This window comes from Myzus persicae, unplaced genomic scaffold, assembly GCF_001856785.1.
Source record: "Myzus persicae strain clone G006 unplaced genomic scaffold, MPER_G0061.0, whole genome shotgun sequence".
NCBI classification, from domain to species: domain Eukaryota; kingdom Metazoa; phylum Arthropoda; class Insecta; order Hemiptera; family Aphididae; genus Myzus; species Myzus persicae.
The window spans coordinates 1-13,024 of NW_019101063.1; the positions used below are offsets into that span (position 1 = coordinate 1).

The window sequence follows — 13,024 nt, forward strand, 5'->3', positions numbered from 1 at the left end:
TTATGTGCCTATTATATTGGAGATAAATAAATTCTTTTAAGAGCAATAACTATTTAGTATTTTTTTATTTATTTAATAAAAGCAATAATAAACAAAATACATAATTTCTAATTTTATGTATGGCAGTGGTAATATCGATTGTGGTAATATCGATGTTAAACTATCGATGATATACGATTGTAGTGACTATCGATAGCACCGTCGATTGTTATATAGATTAGTTGAACAACGCAACCACCGGGAGCGTAATGTATGCAGTTCTTTTTTTTTACATAGGAGTTGCCTATCTATTATATTATACTTATCTATGAATTTGTTTGTTCATTTAAAACATTATTGATAAACAATTTCACATCCATAAAATCTGCTGGAAATTGTGAACACGATGACAGTGATGGAACATTGGATAATTTAAAGCAATTTATCGAAAGTGGCACAAATTGTTTGTTGAAAGAACCAGAAGAAAATAATATTATTAATATACCCATGTTAGACCTACCAAATACATTCGAAGTATGTGATTTCACTGATATGACAATTGGATATATAAGTGGATATTTAGCTCGTACGGAGCTAAAGGAAAATAAATTTTGTAGACTTTGTAAAAATGTTCTTATTTCAAATATCAAAAATAATAATTTAATAAGAGTTAGAGATTATACAACTAAATCATTACTTTATCCTAGCGAAAGCTTTCAAAAAATAATATATCAAATGTTGTATATTGCCAAATATATTTTACTTAATATTGACAATGAAAGTATAGGCAAGCAATTGATATTGTTATTTGAAATAAATATAGATTTCACAATTAAATGTCCTATTCATGATATAAAAGATTTAATTTATGATAAATTCAAAAACTTTTTTCTATTCACTTACATCAAACATATAAACCATATTTTAAATGGTTTGGATAGAAGTTATCATTCAAAAAGTACAGATATTCTTAAAGTAGCTGCTTATAATTATTATTTTAAACATAAAACACGCAAATGTTTATAATTTAATATTTTGATTTTTTAACTATAAAAGTATACAGAGATGAAGTGTATATTTATTTATGATTAAGAAACTAAATTTAACTTGCAATTATTATAAAAAAAACTAAAAATGTTAATGTATAAATTTGTTTGTGAAGATAAATACTATATTCTGTTGTATCTTCAATATTTGTTTAATTTATTTTTATATGAAAAAAATGTTTATATGGTCTATATGTTTATAGCTTTTTATAATTTAATTTATGCATTAATATAATTAAGTATTAATATTTAATGTCATGTTATTTGTTGTGTAGTTCTATAATTAAAAAAAAAACTTGTACAATTTCTGTGTAGGTTTTTGTAAAAAATAAAAATAAAATATTTCAAATGATCAATCATAGTTTTATTATACTTATTATGTAATATGAAAATAACGGCTTAACCAGTAAGAACAAACATACCTAATGTCCTTACCTATTTACTATTTAATAATATAATAAACAAAATAAATAATAATATGCAATGTACAAATTATTACATATTAATCGATATAACTGCATCAGATACTATCGATTTAAAGAACAATCGATTATACAAACTATCGATTTTTGTTACAAAAGAGATTCACTCACTGCGCTAGTGTTCCCATTTTTCATGGTATCAGAATAAACTATCAAGTTGGCGTTCTAGGTATCTTTATTCTATGTTTATTCATTCCGCCACCAACGATTAGTAGAGGTGGGAAGTTCGGATCACTTGTGAGACCCGGTTCTTACGGATCGGTTCATTAAAATGATCCGGTTAAAAGACCCGTTCGTCTGAATCGGATCATTTTAGATCTGAAAGATCGATTATCCAGATACCGGTTAAAACTAGTCTGTGGCTCCTGCGAATTGTGAACCATGATGAACGGTTCACGGGTCTTGTGACTTGTGAGTTATGACTTGTGAAGTTGTGACTGGCTGATCGTTACTCGTTACAACGTTAAATACTTACATGATATTTTGTTATGAGTCGTTTGATATTATAATTTATAGGTATTATTCGGACCTAAAGGAAGAAGAAACTTATCAAAAACCCTTGTAATTTCAAATTTGTAACTGATTCACAAAATGTAATAACAAACACACTAATCGTTGATATTTTACGTAATATTTTTATTTTTTCAAACTCATCCATATTTAATAAAAAAAAAAAAATAATTTTTAATTTTGTATATTATTCTTTTTTTCTATAGATTGTTTATACTATCTAATATTGTAAATAAATAGTTAAGTTAATAAGTTGTATAGGTAGCACTTACCATTATATTTATTTTTAATAATAAGTATTAATTATTTTGTAGGTATTGTAATACAATAAATTATTATATTTTAATAATAAATTATTTTGTCAAATTTTTGAGTTTGTGTTTTATTTTTTAAGACCTGTTTTATTACAAAAATTAAAAATACCTAATTATAAAAATCTTATATTAGTTCTTTTTACAAAATTGTAAATGGACTAAAAATGTAAATATTTTTTTTTTACAATAAGAACCTAACCATCCCTATGTTTATGTAAATGTAATGTAAGCCACATTGTGTCTATAAATAATGGACAAATATTTTATCAATACATTTATATTTGTATATGATTGTATATTTTTCTATTTTAATAAAAAAAAAATATTGTAACCTGTAGAAACAAGTTCTGGTTTTACAGAAACATGCTGAAGATTTGTTTTAAATTTCAAAACTTTAATTCATTAATAGGTTTTAATTTTTAGTCCTTTGACAAACTAGCCATTGTGTGTACTACGTCACTAGTTATTTTGCTAATTAACTAAGTTTGTATTTTATTAGCCAGAATTTATGATAGTTTAAAACTATTGAAGTTGTAAGTTCAACTGTTTTGTTTTGAGTTTTTAAATATTCTCAAGTTTTAATATTTTCTATCCCAAATTTGAAGTCATATTAATTTATTTATTTATTACACCAAGTATACATTTATTTTAAAATTAATTAAGTGAGTATTTTTCTAAAAACTATACTATATGACAAAAACAAATATTAAAACTATGAATAATTATTATTAGTAGTAGCACCATGTCATCCCGTACAATGAATAGAAAACATAGTAGTGTTTGGTACCATTTCACTGCATTAGATAACGTTAAGGCAAAATGTAATATTTGTTCAGAAACAAAAAGTTTTAATGGTGGCTCAACAGGAAACTTGTTACGGCATATTAAGACCAAACACCCAACAGTACCACTGGAAAGAAGTATTAACCAGGTAAATAAATATATTATATAAATTAATATATTAGGGATCTACAATGCATCTAATGATTTTTTACACTTACATCAATGGCATTCACCAACTTTTTCGCGTGATATGTCAATATTTTATCTCCGACAATAGTAAAAAAATAATAATAAAAATTAATTTTAAAATCATAGGACGATGATTCAAACTCTGGCTCAATTGATAACCCACAGCCATCAACTTCCTCAACAAATATGGAAAATCAACCTAGTTTAGGAACAATTGCACAGCCTCCAAGGCAGCAAAACCGTAAGCAAATGACTATGACAAACTTTGTTCAAAGACCAATTACAATGAGTAAGTCAAAGGCAATTGACCAACAACTAGTCAAAATAATTGAAAAAGAGTATCACCCATTCAGTGTTGTTGAGGATAAGGAATTCAGAAATTTGATTCAAATGTTAAATCCAAATTATATCATACCATCAAGAAAAACTGTCACCCAGAGCTTATTGCCTCAAAAGTATGAGATGACCATTGAAAAAGTTAAAAATCAATTAATAAATGTTTCGGCAGTTTGCATGACCACAGATGGCTGGACTTCATTAAATAATGAAAGTTTTGTTGCAGTTACAGTTCATTTTATCGACCCTTCGAATGAAACACAGCTGTCATCAGTATTGCTAGGTTGTACCAATTTCCGTGAGAGACATACCGCAGAGAACTTGGCGATTTTTTTAAGAAATATTGTAGATGAGTGGAATTTGAATAATAAAATAGCTGGTGTGATAAGTGACAATGCTAGCAATATTAAATCTGCATTACAAAAATGCAACTGGCGGTATTTGTCTTGTTTTGCTCATTCGATCAATTTGGTTGTTCAGACAAGTTTAAAATCCATTGAGCCAACTATAATAAAAGTAAAGACAATTGTCAAGTTTTTTAAGAAAAGTTCCCACGCTTTGGGAAAATTACAAGATTTTCAAAAACAAACTGGCTTACCTCAACTAAAGCTTAAATTGGACTGCCCAACCCGTTGGAACTCAACATATGACATGTTTGACAGGATTTTATCGATTAAAGAATCCATTATTGCTACCCTTGCAGTATTGGGTAACAGTGAGTTAAACTGTCTCAATTCAGAGGAATGGATTCTTCTTGAGCATGCACGGGATATATTAAAAATATTTTATGACGTCACTGTCGAGATTAGTGCTGACAAATATGTTACACTATCAAAAGAAATTATTTTTGTTAATTCATTGAATAAGTATGTCTCAAAGTTTGTTAACAATAATACATTACCAACTGCTATTCATCATATGGCTAAAACAATGAGTGAAGAGTTGATTAAAAGGTTTTATGACATTGAAGATAATCCATTGGTAACTCAAGCAGCACTCTTAGATCCGAGATTCAAAAAGCATGTGTTTTCCAACGGTACAAAATGTGCAAATGCTATCAATTTCCTAAGGGCAAAGGTTCAAAGTATTATACTAGAACAGGACACATTCGAAACCCAACAACCTACAATTGCCACTGCCACTACAAATTCAACCACTTCTCAATCAATTTTGTGGGAAGAATTTGATCAAACGGTTGTTAATTTGATTGGAGGAACAAATCCATCAGTTGCTGGAATCATCGAAGTAGATAAGTATTTGAACGAACCTTTAATAAGTAGATTTGAAAATCCTTTAGATTGGTGGGCCGAGCGAAAAAAGGTTTATCCAAGAATGTATGAGTTGGTGAAAAGAAGATTATGCATGATTGCAACTTCAGTGCCTTGTGAACGAGTTTTCTCAAGAGCTGGACAAGTAGTGACTGAAAAAAGAAGTAGATTGACAACCAGTAAGATTTCACAAATTTTATTTTTGAATCATAATATGTGAACCTTCTAATATGTACCTATAATTGTATATTTGTAAAAAATGTTTTTATGTTACATTGACATGTATTTAAAAAAGAATACTGAAGAAAGTTTATGACAGCATATAAAACATAAAGGCAATTTCATTCATATAAATACCATGTTTTGTTTTTATACTGCATCTTAACTACTTACATATTGATATGTTTGAATAATAATACTGAAGACAGTTAATGTCAGAATTTAAAACTATATGACAATATTTTCATCTTTCATAGTTTCATGCATAAAAACATTAGAAAAAAACAATTTTTGTGTTTAGTGTGTTTACTGTTTGTGTGTTTTTACTTTTTACAGCATTGGTCTAAAACGGTTATATTAGATTATTATTTTTTTTATGATAACTGTTATCTCCTGTTAGAGTCGTCAGAACAATAATACTACAAAGTAAATCAAAGTAAATTCGTTCGCGAACGATCAACGCCCACGGGTCGTATCCAGTGTATCCAATTCACGAAAAAAAAAAATATATTGACGAACGACTGGTTCATTTTTACACGATCCGGATCATTTCGTTCATTACATTGAATCGGATCAAACGACCCGTTCGTTCGCGAACGACACACCTCTAACGATTAGTGCGCCTGCCGTCTGCAAACTGCAGCAAATAGTATACCCAAGAAGTATTCCTACAACCGTGAGTATTATACTTTTTTCTACGTCATATTTTTTTAAGATAAAGTACTTATTATTTTGAATAATATGGGTTCGCTTTTTAATTTACATTTTAAGTAAATTTAATCGAATTAATTACGTTTTGTTACAATTTAAAAATAGATAGGTACGTTACATTACAAAATTCAAGTTCAATATTATATTATTATACTTATTGTTAACAAGATATATAAAATAAATACAATTTTACTATGACAAATCTAGGTACATCATTATAATTAAGAGTATACCGCGTGATATGTGTTTCAAATTTAAATCTAAAATATTAAGATTTATTTTGACGACTAAATGTTTTCTGTCTCTGACAAGCGAGCAACGTAGACAAAACGTATTTACACAGAATCATTCTTTTAAGTATTTGAGTACAATCCACCCATTGCAAAAAATTATTGAGCATAATATTTCTAATATATTGGTCTGTCCAAATATTGTCTCAAAACAATTTAAATTTACAAATTTTTATTTTTATTTTTATTTTGAAAGCCAAGTATAAAGTCAAATAATAATAAAATTTAAAACCGTAAAATGTACTTAATATATTATCAAACCCTCTAAAATTATTAATCTATACTTCAAATAATTTTTGTAATAGACGATTTTACTCTAAGATGACTACAAACTTATTAAACATACGATCTAACTAAACATTAAATAATTAATAGTGGGCTAATGTCAGGGTTGGAACGTTTATACAGTACAGTATAAAACTACTTAGTTGTATAAGTTTTATACTGTATCTTTATTCTTCATTAAAACTAGTAACTACGTTAATATTGGTATTTACTATTTAATACTTATCAATTTATAATAACAAAAAAATTAATTTGTTTTGTTTTTAATTTTAAATTCAATCTACATTTAAGAAAGTTTTTTAAATTGATGTTACAGTTTATAAGTTTACACTTATTAAAATTTTAAATGTACAGTACCTATATACTATTATCAGTGTTATCACTATTATAAAAACAATTATAAATTTCAAAGAAAACAATTTATACCTAATTCTCCTTATGTCTTGGTCGTTAATAAGATTTATACATTTTATACGTTTTATACATGGGGTGTAACGTATAAAACGTTTTATACGCGTATATTGCCAACCCTGGCTTATGGTCACTTAAAATTGATTTAGTGGCTCATAAATTAATAAATTTTTCATGGAACTTGGCATTGGGTTTTTAACAAATACATAACTTGTCATAGTGTCATCAATGTTAATTTGTTTGTGTTATAGATGTACGGTAATATAACTATTTATGGCGGTGGTGGTTGCGGTTGCGGTCGTGGTGGTGACGGTGGTCGTGGTGAAGGCGAAGGCGGCGATGGTGATGATGTGCCGGTACCACCAGCAAAAGAGTTTACTGGAAGTAAGTGTCAAATATAAGTTAACTAAAATTATGTTTTTAACTATATTTTTTTTTTCAGAATGTGACCTGTGCCGTGAAAAGGAGCACAAAGTGATACAGTGCCCAAAATTCTATAAGTTTCCACACTGCAATACATATGTATTCCCTTTATAATGTAAAATTAATTAATTTTATAATATTTCATTATCCATAATGGCATTGGCGAACGCGGCCACGGCGGGCGGCAGCAGGACAGGTTAGGAAGGCGTGGACATCTATATAACAATATTATGTTATTATATTTTTATTTGTTAAATCATTTATTAAACAATAACATACAAATATCAATTTATTTAATGTATGTAGTTAACTTACTTAGAAAAGTTATGCCTTCGTTTTTTTCTTTGGCTACTTGCCACCTTCCAAAAAAGCAACAACTCGGCATTTTAACTATATTAAATATAATTATAAATTATATCATATATTTATATATAAACTAATGAAATATACAAATTATGTTTTTTAACTCGTTTAAAATTATAAATTATTAAAAATTCAATTGCAGTCCGCAGTAATCGTACATTCCCACATAATAATAATAATTAATTAATAACCATAATTCGAAATGAAATATAACCTAACCTTTTTTTTATAGAAATGATTTCAAATATAAATTATTATCATTGAAATTTGTTGTCATGAAAACAGCACCATCTAACGGTATAGTTTATCGGATACGGTGTTCGTGTGATAGAATACATCGCTGCATTATGCTCATATGAATCCCGGTAAAAAAGTCCGACAAGAATGCAAATGCTGTGATTAAAAAAAAACACTAATTTTTGGTTTTACTTTATGGCAACACTGGCACCAGTATTAGCCAGTACTGGCGCAGTATTTATAGATAATATATACATGGATAGGACATAAGGTGGTTTGGTGTGTGCCTCGAGTGAATACACGTTACCGCAATGGTTATATCCGGTAACCTCAATAGTTTACTTTGATAAGTGATTACGCCAAAATTAATAAAAATTGTAAAATTGTATAAAATATAAATAAAATAAATATTAGTAATTAATTATTTTACAAATCGTTTGTAAAAAATCACTGGTTTTTAAAAAGAATTAGTTAAGTGAATTTTGACCTAATTTTTGATTGCTCCTTTTTTTCCTTCCTTTTTTTTTTCGTGGAACATTCTTATACCTAAATATTTATAAATTATTAAATTAGTTAATTGATCACGGTGAGTATCCAAAACAGAAACATTTTCCTTACAACCATGAGCACTAAACATAATTTTATATTTAAAAATATCATTTTTTATTTTATTCCAGAGGAATGTGGTATGTTTTTTGTAATTAAAATCTATGGGATAACTTTTAAACACTTTCAGCGTTTAAGCAAATTTTTCCAACCGTGTCACTTGGAGTAGTCAATTTTCCTCGATTTTTTTGGTCCAAAAGCTGAATATGTTGTCTTGTTTGTTTTATCTGCAATGAGTGTATTTCGACAGTTTTCGCAAACAATTTTTTTTTGCTATTGCCCGAGCTACAAATTCAGCAATGTAAAAACAGACATTTTCACTAAAATTACCAACAGCTACTATATCTAAATAATCATGGTCCATCATATGTTCATTATTTTGTACTGTATTGGCTTCTGTTGTAGATGTTATACTTACATTTTTGTATTATCCAATATCGTACAATTGCCATAAATTGAACCCGCTATTTGATTATGTACCAATATACGCTTGTAGGAAGCGGCAATTTGTCTCCAGGTTGGGTTATTTTTATAACCACCTCTACTACGAATCGCACTAAATGTTGTTTCGATGTGGTCTTGGGGTACTTTGTAATTAATTGCATTTTTTAGGCCTATAATCATACCGATAAATCCTGTATTTCTATTTGAATTAAGAACTGTTGTGACAATTCTTTGTTCATTTTTATATTCAATAAACTTAAGACCTACATATTGAGTAAATTTGGTTATAAATATTCTATAAGTATCTACTGTCTCAATTGATATATGCTTATCGTATGGGTTAATAGAACATTTAGTTCGGCTATTTAGTATATCATATATTGAATAAACTGAACTGTTGCATCAACATCTTTAAAATAAGGTTCATTAGCTTTTAGGAACATTAATGCATCTGCTACACTTTTGCTTAATGTTTGAGCGGCAAGCCTTACATTCATTTTTTCATTTAAATATTCTATATGTCTTATTGTACACTTTGTACAAGCTTTTAGTCCTTTTTCACTTTCTATTTTATATAACTTTTCTAAATAATCCCATCTAATTAATTCATCGTTAGAACTGACAAGTTCTTTTATTACTTGCACTGATTTGCTGTTCCCATTTTTTTTGTAAACACGATCACCCCAAGCATTTCTAACAAATTTGATCATATGCGCAGCGTCGAGAAAAATATAGATTGGTTCTTTTGTGTGACTGTTTATAATTTGTGGTGAGTTATTCAAATCTGCTCCCAAAGCAGAAACCATTGAAGTATTAACTGACGCGCCATCAAAAGTTAAAGAATTTACCTTAACTCCAGTTTCATTTATTAATTGTAATCTTTTCAACAAAAGGTCGGCTCTGTCTTTTCCTGACAAGCCATCAATTAAAAAATAACCAATTGGCAACTTCCAGTAACCATTTATTCCAATTAATATAAAAACTAAAGCATTTTTTGCCTCTTGTATATTTGTATCCGTATTTTCTGTACTTGTAACACCCAAATCAACAAAGCCATACACATTTCGATTAGTATCCATTTCTACTTGTTTTCGTATACACATTTCATCAATCACTGAATTACATTGAACTACTTTTGTTTTTGCGAAATCAGCCAATGGAATCAAAAGATTCTTTAGTAAATCCGGGATCGCCATCAATGGCCATATACCACCGACTTAATGTTCTTGGGTGAGGCAATATGTTATTAAACTTTTCTCTAACATACATATAAACCTTAGGTGAATATTATTGCAAAGTTACTGAAAATTTTCGAATTTCTTGACACAACAATATTTAATTAAGATATTAATTATTTATATACCATAAAACACAATAACTTTTAATTGACCAATCCCCCAAATCAATAAATCATTCACAGATAACAATAAAATCACATTATGAAACACAAAATTATAATTTATTATTAATATAAGATTTACATATATTGGTTGCTACAGAAAGGCAGTATTGACTCAAAAGTGAATAACAATAATATAATACGATACATATATTACACTATTATAATATAATATTATAATAAATGCTAATTTTTCTTCAAAAATTAAATCAACCTAACGTTATAAGTACTAATACGAATCAGTAGGTAGTAGTTAAAATAAATTACTTATTAAAGTAATACCAAAAAAATATATTCTGGAATAGGCTGATAGATCGTCTAGGCTCAAAAACGCTTTTTTAACAATGATAAATTGATAAATCATTGAATTCAAATTAAACACGACTTACATTTCAGTGACCCACCAATCGATACGACACAATCTAACGGATTTCATTACTTTATTTTATTTCAGAACATCTGATAATATTTCACTTTTTTTACATGAAAATACTATGGATGTGGTAGATGAAAATCCAACAGAAGTTTCACCAGACATTGGGATTGAAGATTCCAACGATAATCCTTCTGGTGATTTAACCACACAAATTGATACACTTGCAGTGGTGAACACGCCTTCGATCTTAGGAACAAAAAGAATAACCAACAGAAAAAATAGTGATTCGCCTACTTTATTCCAGCAGAAACTTCTAAAAGCTTAGGATGAATCCATGAAGGAAGATGATGATAACGACAAATATTTTCTTTTGCCATTATTACCCGGAATGAAGGCAATTGATAATGAAAGTAAAATGGATGCCAGAATCAAGTTAATGCGGGTAGTACAAAAATATGCCAGGAAACGTCCTACCGGATCAACTTCACCATATCATCTAATCATACAACCAATTCAATATTCATCATCTATTCCTGAAGCGTTGAATACAGCTCACAACTATGGACTGCATGCTTCTGAGAATGAAATTCCTGGCTCTAGCAATAACTGGCCACCCCAACTTGTAACGGGACAAAACGGAGTGTCCATGAAAGTGGCGCACTCTCGTTGCCCGTTCCCCAACTAAGCCACCTGTCCTCGAACCGCTCGCACCGCCACGCGATCTTGCGTAGCAATCAACAACTATACCGCGGAACATCGACACCTCGATTCACAGGGAGCGCTAATAAAGAGAATATCTTTAAGCCGACGCGCCGCCCAAACAAGTAAATTCATTTGGGAAAGAACATCTCAACTTAAAACCCTTTGCAAAGTGTCAGTATCTACAATACACTACGGACTATGTGAAAAGGAGTTTTAATGTGTTTTAAGTCGAATAGAAATCACCGTACAACCCCAGAACCGGTTTCCGACTTAGCCTATCACCTGAGGGTTAGACTTATTATAAGTATAGGCTGGAAACACTACCCAGACGGACAATCTCCCCGCTGAGTGCAGTTATTAGTGAGCCGGACGGTCTAAATACCGTTATACACGGACACTAATATACAAGCATCCACAGCATTACCCCTCAGGCTGAGTAAGCCGGACGGTCGTCAAAAACCGTTATACACGGATACTCTACAGCCTGTCCCGGTATCCCTCTACCATTGCAAAACACAAGTGTTTCGGTGAGACGACCATCAACAGGCGCCACAGAAGTTCACCAACCAGCCAACGCCATACCAATACTGTCCACAGCACGCCGCCATACGAGCAGAGCAGATTACTGTCCACAGCACGCCGCCATACGAGCAGAGCAGATTACTGTCCACAGCACGCCGCCGTACGAGCAGAGCAGATTATTGTCTGTCAGAGACTCTGTTGACCACAGCACGCCGCCGTCCGAGTCGAGTAAACTGTGAGTTCCATGTTCAGACACCCACCCCTGTTTGTAAAACCCCAATAAACTATTTTAATTGTACACTCGTCCTAGCGAGTATAACGGAGGTAATCCCTCAAAAAGAAAATATTGTCATATGAAAACCATATACTTATTGTAACAAACTTAGATAATGAGACAATTGGTTCTGCATATAATGTATCAATAAAAACAATTTACAACAACCGATTGCGTTTCATTACAAACTATTAAGTATTAGGTCAATTTTTTAATTTTTTTCTTAATATTATTTTATTTAAAAGATATGAAAATCGGTATTTATCATTCATTTGATTTGATTTTACAAGTTGCAAATAAATTTATTACATTTTTATTTTATTTGAAAAGCCATACATAAAAAATATTCGAGTACATGTATATTTATTCAAATAAAAAATCGGTACTTACTAAGAGTTATCGATAAACTTTCCACTGCCGGTATTGTATCACCTTTGATATTACCTTCTTTTTCCAGGTCACTTTTTGCATTGTTTAAAAGTTTATCAAATGTTTTTATAGACATTTTGTAATAACTAAAAAATTTTTTCAGAAATCTTCGTAATTCACCATATATAATATTGAACTGACCCTTTTCTGCCCTTTTTCTCTCTTAGAGGTGTACCACAAACTTCCTGTGTATGGATTTCTTTCCTTCTTCTTCTAATGCAGCGGTTCCCCATTAGCAGTGTTGTGCAATAGCTAAATTTAGTTAGATAAATTTACCTAGATACTTTATCTAGATAAAACAATCGTATCTTTTATCTTATCTAGATAAATTACACAATTGGTATCTACCCGTCATCTAAGATAGAAAACTTCGTCATCTAAATTAATTTATCTAGATTGTTCACGAGACGTAATCTGAAAAATTTA

At 29.8% G+C, this 13,024-nt stretch overlaps 2 protein-coding genes across 2 annotated transcripts; both read left to right on the forward strand.

The window, feature by feature from the left end:
* Positions 1 to 312: 312 nt before the first annotated feature.
* LOC111027584 lies at positions 313 to 2,714 on the forward strand (the record flags this gene model as incomplete). The annotated part of the gene is made up of 2 exons (XM_022305989.1): positions 313 to 954; positions 2,670 to 2,714. Coding segments are annotated over 2 exons (687 nt in total), but the record flags the coding sequence as incomplete, so codon positions are not given.
* Positions 2,715 to 3,073: 359 nt separating this feature from the next.
* On the forward strand, positions 3,074 to 7,360 carry LOC111027585 (zinc finger BED domain-containing protein 1-like). The gene is made up of 4 exons (XM_022305990.1): positions 3,074 to 3,262; positions 3,430 to 5,052; positions 7,075 to 7,207; positions 7,266 to 7,360. The coding sequence occupies exons 1-4, from the start codon at positions 3,074 to 3,076 to the stop codon at positions 7,358 to 7,360; spliced, it is 2,040 nt and encodes a 679-aa protein (XP_022161682.1).
* Positions 7,361 to 13,024: the final 5,664 nt, after the last annotated feature.